Source organism: Salvelinus fontinalis, chromosome 2, assembly GCF_029448725.1.
Source record: "Salvelinus fontinalis isolate EN_2023a chromosome 2, ASM2944872v1, whole genome shotgun sequence".
In the NCBI taxonomy this organism is placed as follows: domain Eukaryota; kingdom Metazoa; phylum Chordata; class Actinopteri; order Salmoniformes; family Salmonidae; genus Salvelinus; species Salvelinus fontinalis.
Window position 1 is genome coordinate 67192808 of NC_074666.1, and position 16957 is coordinate 67209764.

Genomic DNA, 16957 nt, shown 5'->3' on the forward strand with positions numbered 1-16957 from the left:
AGCTAAACACCTTAGCTTGGATGAATGTATAATGTGTGGATTTAGAGACAAGGTTGGATGCACGCAAGTGGTTGAGTAACAGGCCAAGGATGAATAACCAAGGCATTGTGGCATGAATGGAGCCCTTTTGGATAGCACAGACACGGTTGGATGAAGCAGTACCGGGTGGATAGCCCAGCTATAATGACTTTGTGAAACATGTGTAGTTGCAACGGTACTGCTCTTTGTAATGTATGTGAATAAAAAGAACAAGGCTCTGACATGACTGGTGATACACTTTATTGATTGTATGTCAAAACAATGATATGTAATGTATATTACATTGACACATATACTGTCACAAATATTAATTGAGATGTACAGTAATACAATGGTCATGGCCTATACCTCTGGTCATACGGGCTAGTCTGTATGGAACGTTTGAGACTGGGTAGGCCTCCACTTGTCTCCACTGGTCCCCTCCTTCTCCCTCCTGTTACATCCATCTTGCTCATGCACAGGTCCTGTGTTGTAGAAAGGGGTCTTGGTACAAAGGAAACCTTTACAACCGTTGTCATATGGTCCAGCAAACTTGTCATTGAGTTAAAGTGTATATCTGTATCAAGCACAAACCCAGACTTATCAAACGTGACCTTGTATGGTTGTCCTTTTGCTGTTACAATTTCGAAGAGGTATCCATATTCCTCTTCATCCATGTAACAGATCGCTGCAGCTGGCTTGGGGTATTCATCTTCCATCTTTTTTAGGTCCTGTATAACATCAATGTGATTTGATGACATTGGGGAACTGCCCGTCGAATGTCCCCACCATGCACCCTCTAGTAGCTGTATCATTTCACGCATCCCTTCCACTACACATTTGCCAGACCAATTGTTCTGTTCATCAGGTATGTCTCTTGGTCTAGCCATCAAGTAACCGCTTGGGACTGCTTTAAGCACATCGGTTATTAGCTGAACAGGGTCACCTCTGTCCCAGTCTAGGAACTCAGTGCATTTGTAATAGCCTTGGGTGACGTGTATATCAAATGGGATGAGAGTATTGTCAGTGCTCTTCACCATACAGGAACACACTCCTCCCTGCATGTCACCAAAGTAGGCCGTGATGGCAATAGCTCCTACAGTAACTTCGGGTCTATTTAGGGATGACATTAGCTGCTCTTTAGAGACGGAGCCCCACCACCTCTCACCCAGCCATTCTACCAGTGGAAGCCAGGATCTGTTCAATAGAGGCCAGTTGCCATATTTCCTTTGCTTAGCGACACGGAGTGAGTCGAATTGTCTTCTCCCCATATAGGCCATCTTCCAACCACTTACCTATTTTGCTATGTGTATGTAATTGGTATCATAGTTCTTGTGATTCAGCCATTGTAAATAGTAGGAAAAGTGGAACCATACCCCAAAGCCGCACACTCTCACCAACCCCAGGAAAGGGCCTTATGTTTTCTAACTGTTGTTGCTAGAGACGTGGCTAGTTGCTCATCATGATTATGATCACATGCAGCCTTACGAACAGCTTTCACCTCTGTACAACCACACCTAACCCGTAACTTAACCCACTCATGAAAAGGTGTTTAACTGTGACACCTACTGCAACTGTCGCATTTAACAGCTAATCATGGACCTATATCTCCTTACCTCAGGCAATTGTGCATTTCCGACCTCTAATCATGTCAGAGGAGAGTGGTATAGAAACTGACAATAGCGAGCTGAGCCTGGTAGGAGAGACGCATGTTATATCATACTCTATAGACACCTCTTTCATAGACCATACTCATCACAGGCATTTAACTTGTACTGATTCTAACACTCGTCTCTATTCCACAGGTATCTACCATAATCCTGACCCGTTCTGTAGGTACTCGGTTTGATGTCCTTTCATTCACTGTTGTAAAGTATACCATGTATAAGTGATACATTTCCCATGTCTTTAATACACATTCAGGAGAGTGATTACATACTATCGTCTGACGATGAGGGACCTAGGAACCTTGTCTTGGAACAAGCTCCTCCACTGTTGCCCCCAGAAGTCGTCAACCGGCCTCAACCTCACCTAGCATTACCTCCTCTTCCCCAGTTGAACAATGCAGAAGATGAAATGGTAGATATGGTAGTGTATACTGTGATGACACTTTTGCTTGTGTGTATGACTTGTTGGTAATGTGGTTATGTCTCTTTCGCTCAAGTATATGGCCGATGATGAGGATGGAGCTGATGCGGATGGAGATTATGATGATGGAGATGACTAGGTTGCAATGTGTTGAGATCTAACTACACTGAACCCATTTTATTCATTTTTGAGCTGCCACTATGTCCTACTTTTGGTATGGATGTATGTAAATGTTATGTACTCTGTAAATAAATGTGACCTGGTATTCTTGCTCAGGATATTATTGTCTTTATTCACAGAAGGATATGGACATTGAATAATACACCACAAGCACTTTGTAATGGCACATTTACCAAGCGATATGACAGTGATTACATATGCTCTCCACCTATATCTTTCCTACTCTAGACATTGTGTCTGGCATCTGTGACACCTGGGTGACGTTCCAGGCCTTCATCCCCAAAGATGTGGTTCTTTGGTCGGGCAACAAAGGTTGCATCTTCAAGGCAGCAGATGCGGGAAAGAATAGATGTGATATATGGAAAGTGTACACCTGTCCCAATCGTAAACCCCAAGTTATCAAACGTCACCTTGAATCTCTTTCCCTTGGCAGTTACAATATCAAACAGGTATCCCAAACTGTCCTCATTCATATAATGGATTGCGGCAGCTGGGTTGGTGTGCTTGTTTGTCCTCATTCGTAGAAGCTCTATCACTTTACCATGTGGTGGGGACATTTCCAAACTGAGGAATGCAGCTCCCCACCATGAGCCTTTTATCAGCTTTACAATATAACGCAGCTCGTCCACAATTTGTGTCATAGCAAAGTATTTGGGGTTATGAGCCATCCACCTGGGTCTACGTAGCAAGTGTCCTTCTCCCAGTTTACGCACCAGAACTTTCATAATGTCAATAGGAGTTGAAAATAGACCTTGTACCATATCGGTACAGATGTACCTGCCTCGACTAATAACAACAGTAAAGGTCATGACTGAATCCTGTGTCTTCACCATAATCGAACACACTCCTCCTTGCATGCCACCGAAGTGTGCTGCGACGACAATGTCCCCTTTGCGACTGTTAGATGTATCCATGAATGTGATAATCTGCTCTTTAGAGACTGATCCCCACCAGCGCTCCCCCAGCCATTCTAGGAAGGAATGCCATGATGTGTTCAGTATAGACCAACTAAGCATGCTTTCCATCGAATGTTGCTTTCTCGAATCTTCCACAGCTGGAATCGAGTCGTGACCATCTTCACAGTAAACCTGTACCTCGCCACCCTCTTCGCTGTAGCCTTCGTTGCTGTCCACCACCTCGCCATCGTCAACCTCTTCATCGTACACGTCTTCACAGTCCACCACCTCGTCGTCGTAAACCTCTTCATCGTACACGTCGTCACAGTCCACCACCTCGTCATCATCGACTTCTTCACATTCCACGACAGCGCCGGTGTCAACCTCTTCACCATAGACCTCTTCACAGTAGACCACCTCTTCGTCGTCAACCTGTTCACTGTAGAGCTGTTCACTGTCGACGTCTTGGGTGTGGACCTCGTAGTCTGACTCCTCGGAATCGTAAATGTCGTAGTCCACAAGACTATCGGTTGAACGGGGACTGGTTTCAGCCTCTTGGTCTCTGGTATCCTCCATGTCAGCACCGGGAGTATCTCGGTTATGGGTATAGTCCTCTTGACAATTGTCCTGATAATCATCACACATCCAATCCTCGTAGTCACCTGCCATGTCCGCTCCCGAACTGCTTTCGGAATCAGATGATTTGGAGCCTGAGGACCTAACTGCTTGTGGTATATGGCTGTTCCCAATCTCATAACCCTGGCAGTAACCGTAACAAGACTGAGTCTGAGGCCTCTTGACACAAACGACTGTCTCGTAATGGTTCCGACTATTCTCCAAATATATGCCCTGCTTAGACACCTCTAAACCATTAGATCTGTATTCAATCCAACGGTTGGTATAGTATGTATATATGCTTACCCCCAACATGTCTGCAGCTGCTTGAATCTCCACTTCGGTCGCCCAACTACCTAAACAATTCATGTTGGACTCCGTAATGTACTCTGACACTGAACGGTAACACACTCTCAGGATGGTCCTATACATATGTTGTTTGCTCTGTAGCTGCTGCACCACCGCATTTCGAATTGGCTCATGGTACTCCTCTGTACCACATAGTGCTTCACTGACCGCTCTGAAGAAACAATTTCCGTCACCTTTTATTTTCACATTCTTACACGGAGCACCTAACACCAGACGCAGTATGACTGAGAGACATCTTCTTGCACTGCACCTTCAGCTAGTGCACAGCAGCTGGGCATCTTCAACTGTAACAGGGTTGAACTGCAGCTCTCTGCATGTGCTGCCACTAACAAAGTCAATGTCCGAGTCGTCGCTACTGTCATTCTCCTTTGCTGTATTACAATATCTGAGTGTATAGAAAGACTCTGATTTCCCATGTGCCATTATACACTCTGTTCTGCTTCCTGAGAGACGTCAGTATGGTCATTAATATATCGCTTTGGCCCCTATTGTCAAAGACCCACAGTTCTGCAGACTGAGCCATGATAGGGCGGGCCTAAGGAAAGCGTCATCAATCACACAGAGCTTAACAGAAGCCACAGGAGCCTATAAGGCTTCCATGCTTGCTGACTGAGTCATAATAGGGCGGGCCTAAGGAAAGCGTCATCAAACACACAGAGCTTGACAGAAGCCACAGGAGCCTATAAGGCTTCCATGCTTGCTGACTGAGTCATGATAGGGCGGGCCTAAGGAAAGCCTCATCAAACACACAGAGCTTGACAGAAGCCGCAGGAGCCTAGAAGGCTTCCAGGCTTGCTCACTGTGAGGGCTTGGGTAGCCTTGTTATAGTTTATAATGCTGTTGAATGCAAGAAAAAAAATAAAGTATGCTCAGACAAGCAACTGTCAAGTGTTACCAACTGTACTTTATTGATAAAAGAGGTCCACATCACCATAGTACCAAATGAATACAATATAACATTTCAACTGTTAGGATAATTACATCTCCCCCATACTTTCTCGGAGCAGTGTCAGATTCAGTGACACCGATGACAAGTCCATCATCCTCACACCTTCAGTCTTCAGTACACTGAGACCCAGGGAATGTAGTCTGGCACCAGTGTTCACGTTGTATCCGGTACAGTCCACAGGACAGGCTGCGTAGTAAGGCCGATCTACCACGGCTGTTCCGGGACCATCCATGTCTCTTCCAGATGCACAATTCACCAAGATCTGTACACCTGCCTTGTATTGTGATCCACTGGGTATTAGAGACTGAGTAGACGTTGTCTTCCAGTTAAACACCACAGAGAACACTGAGACGTCAGGCTTTCCTTTTCCGTAGTAGCGCACTAGAGTGATAGGCAGACATTTACCATCAAGTTTATACACTTGGTATGGTTTCATCAATGTCACCCGGTAAGTAACGTTCCAGGTGTCAAATTGCCTACAAATGTTCCTGTAGCAATAACCTTTCTCTACCCCAATGAGGTCAGGCATAGAGTGGTCATCCGAACCACCTTGGATAGAGCGGGCCACTCTAGATTTTCCTTGTAATCCGGGTCTGTCAAACTCAGGGCCTCCGTTCACAAACTCAGGGCCTCCGTTCATAACCCCATTTTCCCCGTCAAACTCAGGTCCCCCATCCATACCACGATATTCTCCGTCAAGGTCAAGTCCCCCATCCACACCCAGGTAGTCTTCTTCAAGCACAGGTCCATCACTGATTACACTGTGCTTTTCGTACAGATGCATACATAGAGACAAGTGGATTGTTGCAACGAAGATGAACAGGTTACCCATAATAGTCCTACTTGTTATAGCTGATGCCTCTTCCCCAGTGTTGATAAATGTAAACTCTTGTAACAACCCAAACTGACTTATAAGTACTTCCCTGTATTAGTGCGTTGGCTAGAACATCAAGTTTTGGATAACTGATACGTGGTTTGCTACACTACTGAAAGCTGGATCTATTGTCACAGCCTCCAAATTCCACAGACAGGATACAACATAAAGTTTTGGATAACTGAGAGGTTGTGGTGGACACTCACAGATTCAACATTACGGCCAAGGGCCCTGTGTGCGAAGTGACAGGCTGTCCCCCGTACTGCCCTTGGGCCCCGTGTGAGTTTGGGTATTGATTCTAAAAACGCCCCCCCTCCTGCACTACTTTCCCTTGGTTGTGGATATTGTGCCTTTTGGGTATGGTTGTTGTTACATAACCCTCCCGTTGTCCTTCTATTATGCCTAGCACACAGTGTCCCCCCCCCCCCCCCCGGGTCACTCTGTCCCGTCTTGGCTAAAGGCCCAGTGGGCACAAGTGTGACAGTATGGGTGTGAACAGCCTTTGCAGATGTATTTCTTACACCTGCAGCACGCTGTGTGTGTCTTGGCGTCCTTCTTGGGTGGGCAGACCTGACACCTCTTCCTCTTACTCGCCCCCAGCGGGGCGGCCGGGGTGGCGGCAGCGGCCGGGCCGGCGGCTCGCTCGCGGGCCTGCGGACGAGCCTCGGCGGATACACGCTCGCCACGTATGACTTTGACAAGTGCGGACGCGGCTTCGGTGCGGGGGAGACGCTGCCTTCTTTGGATCAAGGGCTTCACGAGCGCCTTTCCGAGCTGCTCCAGGAACACCCTCCTCTTGTTCCGCTTCCCGGGCATCCAGTCGGGGTTGATCTCTCGCCATATGACAAAGGCGTTGTAGGAGGACACGTCGAGGATGTTGTGGAAGATGACCAGGGGCCAGCGGGCGGTCATCCGTCTGCAGCTGTAGGTCCCGACCACCTTGTCTAGGTTGTCCACGCCGCCCTTGTTGCAGTTGTAGTCTAGGATGAGGGCCGGCTTCCGGTCTCGGCGATCGCTGACGTCGGGCTCCGCGTGCCGCGTGCTCAGAAGCAGCACGTTCTTATTTCTCTTTGCCAGGTAGGACACTAGAGTGGCGGTGGGCGTGAAGGCGAACCTGGAGGACGAGACCTGTCTGCCCTTGGACTGGAGCAGCGCGGGAGGGAGCTCGGGCTTGTTCTTTCGCACCGTGCCCACCATGGTGAGGTTCCTCTCGAGGAGCCGCTGCCCGAGTTCGTAGGAGGTGAAGAAATTGTCACACGTGACGTTGTGACCGGCCGGCAGTCCCTCGGTCAGATCGAGGACGACGCGCGCGCCCTGGTTCTTCTCGGGGCATCCGCCGGCCGCCTTGCCGGTGTACACTTGCATCTTCCAAGCGTAGCTGGACTTGGCGTCGCAGGCCACCCACGACTTGATGCCGTATTTGGCCGGCTTGCTGGGAATGTACTGTCGGAAAGGACAGCGTCCTTGAGGCGAGGGAGAGGGGAGGGAGAGGAGAGGGAGAGGAGAGGGAGAGGAGATTAGCAGGAGATTAGCAGCGTCATGAGTTACCGGCTCACCATCGGGGCGCACTGCGTTTACGTTACACGCAGCCGCCGACGCCGCCGCCCGTGCCACTGCCCATTGCTACTGCTGCCCATTGCTACTACTGCCGATTGCTACCGCTGCCCGTGCTACTACTGCCCGTGCTCTCTACGCCACGCGTACATACGCAGATACATTGACTGCTACCGCTCTCTATGCACAGATACATAGACTGCCCGTGCTCTCTACGCCACGCGTACAAACACAGATACATAGACTGCCCGTGCTCTCTACGCCACGCGTACAAACACAGATACATTGACTGCTACCGCTCTCTATGCACAGATACATAGACTGCCCGTGCTCTCTACGCCACGCGTACAAACACAGATACATAGACTGCCCGTGCTCTCTACGCCACGCGTACGTACACAGATGCATAGACGGTACCTCTGAACGGGACCAGTTGTTCGTCCACCGTCACTTCGGGCCCCGGGTTGTAGAGGGCCTGCAGCCGCTCCTCCCACAGGTCCCACACCTCTCTCACGGCCGCCAGTCTGTCTGTGGCGAGTCTCGCGGGTCTCGACTGGCGGTCGTCGAATCGCAGCAGCCTCGAGTACTTGTGAAACGCCTTGAGCGGCATGGTGGCGCGGAACACGGTCCTGCCGCTCTCGGCGTCCCACAGGCTGGCCGCGGCCTCGCCTCGGGACCTGTAGACGCCGGCTAGGATCAGCAGCCCTACGTAGGCGCGCAGGTCGGTGGAGTCCATGGGTCGCCAGCCGTCTCCGTATTTTCTCACCCCCTGCAGATTGGTCATGTCCACGATGATCCTTTCTATCGCCGGTGTGACAAACAGCCGGAAGGCGGACTCGATGTCGAGCGCTCGCGACGCGGCGTAGGCCGTGGGGCCCGGCGTCACGGCGGGGCAGGGCGGGCGGATGGCGCGGGGTCGGTCCGGGCCGCGATAGGCCGCGGAGGACCATTTGATTTTGCCGTTTTTCGACAGCAACGTCTCCCTTTCTCGCTCTGGCTCTCTGGCTCGATCTCTGTCTGGCTCTCTGTCTCGCTCTCGGACAGCGGCCGCGTCCCCCTCCGGCTCTTCCTCCGGCTCTTCCTCCGGATCTTCCTCCGAAGAGGAGCTCGACCGCGAGGCCGAGTCGTCTCCGTAGTCGTCCGCGTCGCGCTCGGGGTTGTATTCCTCACCGTCTTCATCTTCCGAAACGTCCTCCTCTTCGGAATCGCAGTAGTCTTCTTCGTCTTCTTGGTCGACGCTGGAGGATATCTGTTCCAGGACCTGAGCCGCGCTGAAACCGGGACTGCGAGGCGTCGTAGGCGGAGGCAACACGCTCGGCGGGGTCGTATTCCTCGTCGCCGTCGTCCTCGTCGTCGTCCTCATCATCGTCCTCATCTTGTTCTTCTTGTTGTTGTTGTTGTTCTTGTTGTTGTTGTTGTTCTTGTTCTTCTTCTTCTTCCTGACAATATTAGTAGGCTCTCTACGCCCTGCTTACTGTCGTAGGCGGAGGGCTCACGCTCGGCGGGGTCGTATTCCTCCTCGTCGTCGTCCTCGTCGTCGTCCTCTTCTTCTTCTTCTTCTTCTTCTTCTTCTTCTTCCTGACAATATTAGTAGCCTCTCTACGCCCTGCTTACGGTGGCCACGTGAATGGGACGAGGCACGCGAATGGACGAGGCGCGTGGTCGGCCCTGCCTGCTCCTTCGGCCCTTCGGCCCTTCGCCCCTTCGCCCCTTCGGCCCTTGGCCCCTTCGGTCCCATCCGGGACGCTCGGCTGGCCTACCCGCGTGATAGCACCGAGGTCGTGCACAGAGTTGGTGGGGACAACTGGTCCCTGCCGGGGTCACTCCGACCCGGCCCAGACAGAGGGGAACAACTCCTAACACAGGCCCCGGGTCACTCCGACCCGGCTCAGACAGGGGTAGGAGGGGAGGGTTTACAACATACACCTTGCTAACGCCGCCGGGGTCACTCTGACCCCAGGCCCCCGGAACAGAGGGGAACAACTCATAACGCAGGGCTTACAACAGGGCTCGGGTCAATGTGACCTGGCCCAGACAGGGGTAGGAGGGTTACAACATACACCTTGCTAAACGCTGCCGGGGTCTCTCTAACCCACACAGACACTGGGAATCGACTCGGAACGCTGGCCGGTGGTCACTCTGTCCCGCCGAGGCAAGGGGAAGGTTGTCTAACAACAGCCATACCCGAAAGGCACAATTTCCACAACCAAGGGAAAGTAGTTTGTAGGGGGGCGTTTTTAGATTCGATATCCAAACTCACACGGTGCCCAAGGGCCCGTTTGTGGGCAGACACGCCGTATTCGACACAGGCCCTTGCCCGGAATGTTGAGAATGTCAATTTTGGGGCAGGACCTTTTACTAGTATCCAGCAGGTGGTGGTGTTGGGTCACCGTGACCCCGGCCTGCCGGGGTCTCTCTGACCCACACAGACACGGGGGAAGCGACAGGTAACGCTGCCGAGGGTCACTCTGACCCCTCTGACGTCACTATGACCCCGCCCACACAGGGGCAGGGGCAGGAGGGTTACAACATACACCTTGCTAACGCCGCCGGGGTCACTCTGACCCCTCTGACGTAACTATGACCCCGCCCACACAGGGGCAGGGGCAGGAGGGTTACAACATACACCTTGCTAACGCCGCCGGGGTCACTCTGACCCCTCTGACGTCACTATGACCCCGCCCACACAGGGGCAGGAGGGTTACAACATACACCTTGCTAACGCTGCCGGGGTCACTCCGACCCACACACAGACACGGGCAATCAACTCGGAACTGCCCGGGGTCGCTCTGACCCGCCGAGACAACGGGAGGGTTATCCTCTACAGAGTACCTAACCCGGATCCGGGAGCACCCCCCACACCCCCCACACTGATTAGCATCGCTAGCATAGCGTCACAATTAAATAGTAGCATCTAAATATCATTAAATCACAAGTCCAAGACACCCAATGAAAGACACAGATCTTGTGAATAAAACCACCATTTCAGATTTTTTAAATGTTTTACAGGGAAGACACAATATGTAAATCTATTAGCTAAACACGTTAGCAAAATGACACCATTTTCTTACTCCAACAGTTTCTTACTCCATCAGGTGCTATCACCAATTCGGCTAAACTAAGATATTGATAGCCACTAACCAACAAACAAATTCTTAAGATGACAGTCTGATAACATATTTATGGTATAGCATAGTTTTTTTTTTTTAAATGTGCATTTTTCAGGTATAAATCACAGTTCTACATTGCAGCTGCAATCTGATATAGTGCTGATGCAGCTAGAACAATTACAGAGACCAACGTTATATAACTAATTACTTGTCTTAACAGTACTGAAGAAAAAATATCACTTACACAGTGCATCAAACATGATTTAGAACTTTTTTTTTTTTAAGTGTTTATTTCTGTATTTCAACATGATTTTGAGCTTGTTTTTGGAAAAGTGTTTATTTCTGTATTTCAATATTGCAACTTGCTGAAAACTGTCACAGTGTTCCTATCATCCAGTTTTAACAGTACTGAAGAAAAAAAATCACTTACACAGTGCATCAAACATGATTTAGAGCTTTTTTTTTTTAAGTGTTTATTTCTGTATTTCAAAATGATTTTGAGCTTGATTTTTGGAAATGTGTTTATTTCTGTATTTCAATATTGCAACTTGCTGAAAACTGTCCACAGTGGTCCTATCATCCAGTTTTAACAGTACTGAAAAACAATTCACTTTCAAAGTGCATCAAACATGATTTAGAGCTTGTTTATGGAAAAGTGTTTATTTCTGTATTTCAACATAATTTGGAGCTTGTTTTTGGAAAAGTGTTTTTTTCTGTATTTCAACATGATTTGAGCTTGTTTTTGGAAAAGTGTTTATTTCTGTATTTCAACATGATTTGGAGCTTGTTTTTGGAAAAGTGTTTATTTCTGTATTTCAACATGATTTAGAGCTTGTTTTTGGAAAAGTGTTTATTTCTGTATTTCAATGTTGCAACTTGCTGAAAACTTTCAACAGTGATCCTATCATCCAGTTTTAACAGTACTGGTGAAAAAAATCACTTTCAGAGTGCATCAAACATGATTTAGAGCTTGTTTATGGAAAAGTGTTTATTTCTGTATTTCAACATAATTTGGAGCTTGTTTTTGGAAAAGTGTTTATTTCTGTATTTCAACATGATTTGGAGCTTGTTTTTTTGGAAAAGTGTTTATTTCTGTATTTCAACATGATTTAGAGCTTGTTTTTGGAAAAGTGTTTATTTCTGTATTTCAATGTTGCAACTTGCTGAAAACTGTCCACAGTGTTCATATCATCCAGTTTCAACAGTACTGGGGGAAAAAAATCACTTTCAGAGAGCATCAAACATGATTTAGAGCTTGTTTATGGAAAAGTGTTTATTTCTGTATTTCAACATGATTTGGAGCTTGTTTTTGGAAAAGTGTTTATTTCTGTATTTCAATGTTGCAACTTGCTGAAAACTGTCCACAGTGTTCCTATCATCCAGTTTTAACAGTACTGAAAAACAATTCACTTTCAAAGTGCATCAAACATGATTTAGAGCTTGTTTATGGAAAAGTGTTTATTTCTGTATTTCAACATAATTTGGAGCTTGTTTTTGGAAAAGTGTTTATTTCTGTATTTCAACATGATTTGGAGCTTGTTTTTTTGGAAAAGTGTTTATTTCTGTATTTCAACATGATTTTGAGCTTGTTTTTGGAAAAGTGTTTATTTCTGTATTTCAATGTTGCAACTTGCTGAAAACTGTCCACAGTTGTCCTATCATCCAGTTTTAACAGTACTGAAAAAAAAGCATTTTCAGAGTGCATCAAACATGATTTAGAGCTTGTTTATGGAAAAGTGTTTATTTCTGTATTTCAACATGATTTGGAGCTTGTTTTTGGAAAAGTGATTATTTCAGTATTTCAACATGATTTCGAGCTTGTTTTTGGAAAAGTGTTCATTTCTGTATTTCAATGTTGCAACTTGCTGAAAACTGTCCACAGTGTTCCTATCATCCAGTTTTAACAGTACTGGAAAAAAATTGACTTTCAGAGTGCATCAAACATGATTTGGAGCTTGTTTTTGGAAAAGTGTTTATTTCTGTATTTCAACATGATTTGGAGCTTGTTTTTGGAAAAGTGTTTATTTCTGTATTTCAACATGATTTAGAGATTGTTTTTGGAAAAGTGTTTATTTCTGTATTTCAATGTTGCAATTTGCTGAAAACTGTCCAGTGTTCCTATCATCCAGTTTAACAGTACTGGAAAAAAATTCACCTATGGAGTCCATCAAACATGATTTAAAGCTTGTTTTTGGAAAAGTGTTTATTTCTGTATTTCAACATGATGTGGAGCTTGTTTTTGGAAAAGTGTTTATTTCAGTATTTCAACATGATTTCGAGCTTGTTTTTGGAAAAGTGTTTATTTCTGTATTTCAACATGATTTAGAGCTTGTTTTTGGAAAAGTGTTTATTTCTGTATTTCAACATGATTTGGAGCTTGTTTTTGGAAAAGTGTTTATTTCTGTATTTCAACATGATTTAGAGCTTGTTTTTGGAAAAGTGTTTATTTCTGTATTTCTACATGATTTGGAGCTTGTTTTTTTGGAAAAGTGTTTATTTCTGTATTTCAACACGATTTGGAGCTTTTTTTTGGAAAAGTGTTTATTTCTGTATTTCAACATGATTTAGAGCTTGTTTTTGGAAAAGTGTTTATTTCTGTATTTCTACATGATTTCGAGCTTGTTTTTGGAAAAGTGTTTATTTCTGTATTTCAACATGATTTAGAGCTTGTTTTTGGAAAAGTGTTTAATTCTGTATTTCTACATGATTTGGAGCTTGTTTTTTTGGAAAAGTGTTTATTTCTGTATTTCAACATGATTTGGAGCTTTTTTTTGGAAAAGTGTTTATTTCTGTATTTCAACATGATTTGGAGCTTGTTTTTTTGGAAAAGTGTTTATTTCTGTATTTCAACATGATTTAGAGCTTGTTTTTGGAAAAGTGTTTATTTCTGTATTTCAATGTTGCAACTTGCTGAAAACTGTCCACAGTGTTCCTATCATCAAGTTTTAAGAGTACTGAAAAAAAAATCACTTACAGAGGGCATCAAACATGATTTAGAGCTTGTTTATGGAAAAGTGTTTATTTCTGTATTTCAACATAATTTGGAGCTTGTTTTTGGAAAAGTGTTGATTTCAGTATTTCAACATGATTTGGAGCTTGTTTTTGGAAAAGTGTTTATTTCTGTATTTCAATGTTGCAACTTGCTGAAAACTGTCCACAGTGTTCCTATCATCCAGTTTTAACAGTACAGTAATCCCTCGTTTATCGCGGGGGTTACGTTCCGAAAATGACCCGCGATAAGTGAAATCCGCGAAATAGAAAACTTTTTTTTTTTTTACAATTAGCAACTATTACATGTATACAAATACAGTGACTCACGTGTAGGCCGTTTCACTGCTCTTCAGACTGGGCCGCTGCATCCTGACTGCGCTCTGCAGTGTTCTCTTCTTCTGAAGCCCGCGGTGCAGATGTGTTTGTTCGGGAGAAGAACATAGTGATAGGCAGCTGTTGTCGCTCTTTTTTCTTCTTTGCAAAAAGATCCTTGTACACCGACATGCCACCATCGATTACGTTGGAGAACTGTAATGAACGGCTCATCAAAGGGTCCCATTCCTCAGCTACTCGCTTAAATTCAGTGGCCATTCGCACCATGGTTGCTAAGCGACCAAGCGTTAGTCCTTCCTCCTCATCTCTCGTGTCCAATTCGTAGCATGTTTTGATACAAGAAGCGGGAGTGAGTTTTTAGCGAATCAGAATGCAGAGCACAATGCACCAAAAAAAAAAAAAAATGCATTATGAAAATCCGCGAAATAGCGAATCCGCGATAAGTGAACCGCGAAGTGGCGAGGGTTCACTGTACTGGAAAAAAATTCATTTTCAGAGAGCATCAAACATGATTTAGAGCTAGTTCATGGAAAAGTGTTTATTTATGTATTTCAACATGATTTGGATCTTGTTTTTGGAAATGTGTTTATTTCTGTATTTCAACATGATTTGGAGCTTGTTTTTGGAAAAGTGTTTATTTCTGTATTTCAACATGATTTGGAGCTTGATTTTGGAGAAGTGTTTATTCCTGTATTTCAATGTTGCAACTTGCTGAAAACTGTCCACAGTGTTCCTATCATCCAGTTTTAACAGTACTGAAAAAAAAACATTTTCAGAGTGCATCAAACATGATTTAGAGCTTGTTTATGGAAAAGTGTTTATTTCTGTATTTCAACATGATTTGGAGCTTGTTTTTGGAAAAGTGATTATTTCAGTATTTCAACATGATTTAGAGCTTGTTTTTGGAAAAGTGTTCATTTGTGTATTTCAATGTTGCAACTTGCTGAAAACTGTCCACAGTGTTCCTATCATCCAGTTTTAACAGTACTGGAAAAAAATTGACTTTCAGAGTGCATCAAACATGATTTGGAGCTTGTTTTTGGAAAAGTGTTTATTTCTGTATTTCAACATGATTTGGAGCTTGTTTTTGGAAAAGTGTTTATTTCTGTATTTCAACATGATTTAGAGCTTGTTTTTTGAAAAGTGTTTATTTCTGTATTTCAATGTTGCAACTTGCTGAAAACTGTCCACAGTGTTCCTATCATCCAGTTTTAACAGTACTGGAAAAAAATTCACCTATGGAGTCCATCAAAAATGATTTAAAGCTTCTTTTTGGAAAAGTGTTTATTTCTGTATTTCAACATGATGTGGAGCTTGTTTTTGGAAAAGTGTTTATTTCAGTATTTCAACATGATTTCGAGCTTGTTTTTGGAAAAGTGTTTATTTCTGTATTTCAACATGATTTGGAGCTTGTTTTTGAAAAGTGTTTATTTCTGTATTTCAACATGATTTGGAGCTTGTTTTTGGAAAAGTGTTTATTTCTGTATTTCAACATGATTTAGAGCTTGTTTTTGGAAAAGTGTTTATTTCTGTAATTCTACATGATTTGGAGCTTGTTTTTTTGGAAAAGTGTTTATTTCTGTATTTCAACATGATTTGGAGCTTTTTTTTGGAAAAGTGTTTATTTCTGTATTTCAACATGATTTGGAGCTTGTTTTTTTGGAAAAGTGTTTATTTCTGTATTTCAACATGATTTAGAGCTTGTTTTTGGAAAAGTGTTTATTTCTGTATTTCAATGTTGCAACTTGCTGAAAACTGTCCACAGTGTTCCTATCATCAAGTTTTAAGAGTACTGAAAAAAAATCACTTAGAGTGCATCAAACATGATTTAGAGCTTTTTTATAGAAAAGTGTTTATTTCTGTATTTCAACATGATTTGGAGCTTGTTTTTGGAAAAGTGTTGATTTCAGTATTTCAACATGATTTGGAGCTTGTTTTTGGAAAAGTGTTTATTTCTATATTTCAACATGATTTGGAGCTTGTTTTTTGGAAAAGTGTTTATTTCTGTATTTCAATATTGCAACTTGCTGAAAACTGTCCACAGTGTTCCTATCATCCAGTTTTAACAGTACTGAAGAAAAAAAATCACTTACACAGTGCATCAAACATGATTTAGAGCTTTTTTTTTTTTTAAGTATTTATTTCTGTATTTCAACATGATTTTGAGCTTGTTTTTGGAAATGTGTTTATTTCTGTATTTCAATATTGCAACTTGCTGAAAACTGTCCACAGTGTTCCTATCATCCAGTTTTAACAGTACTGAAGAAAAAAAATCACTTACACAGTGCATCAAACATGATTTAGAGCTTATTTTTTTAAAAGTGTTTATTTCTATATTTCAACATGATTTGGAGCTTGTTTTTGGAAAAGTGTTTATTTCCAAATTTCAACATGATTTAGAGCTTGTTTTTGGAAAAGTGTTTATTTCTGTATTTCAATATTGCAACTTGCTGAAAACTGTCCACAGTGTTCCTATCATCCAGTTTTAACAGTACTGAAGAAAAAAAATCACTTACACAGTGCATCAAACATGATTTAGAGCTTATTTTTTTTAAAGTGTTTATTTCTGTATTTCAACATGATTTTGAGCTTGTTTTTGGAAATGTGTTTATTTCTCTATTTCAATATTGCAACTTGCTGAAAACTGTCCACAGTGTTCCTATCATCCAGTTTTAACAGTACTGGAAAAAAATCACATACAGAGTGCATCAAACATGATTTAAAGCTTGTTTTTGGAAAAGTGTTTATTTCTGTATTTCAACATGATTTGGAGCTTGTTTTTTTGGAAAAGTGTTTATTTCTGTATTTCAACATGATTTAGAGCTTGTTTTTGGTAAAGTGTTTATTTCTGTATTTCAATGTTGCAACTTGCTGAAAACTGTCCACAGTGTTCCTATCTTCCAGTTTTAACAGTACAGAAAAAAAATCACTTACATAGTGCATCAAACATGATTTAGAGCTTGTTTTTGGAAAAGTGTTT

At 43.9% G+C, this 16957-nt stretch overlaps 1 protein-coding gene across 1 annotated transcript; it reads right to left on the bottom strand.

Annotated features, from left to right (window-relative positions):
- Positions 1-5143: 5143 nt before the first annotated feature.
- LOC129867237 (piggyBac transposable element-derived protein 4-like) lies at positions 5144-9281 on the bottom strand. Its single transcript, XM_055940515.1, has 5 exons — positions 9158-9281; positions 7961-8536; positions 6560-7452; positions 5596-5881; positions 5144-5496 (listed from the first exon to the last, which is right to left on the bottom strand). The coding sequence occupies exons 1-5, from the start codon at positions 9279-9281 to the stop codon at positions 5144-5146; spliced, it is 2232 nt and encodes a 743-aa protein (XP_055796490.1).
- Positions 9282-16957: the final 7676 nt, after the last annotated feature.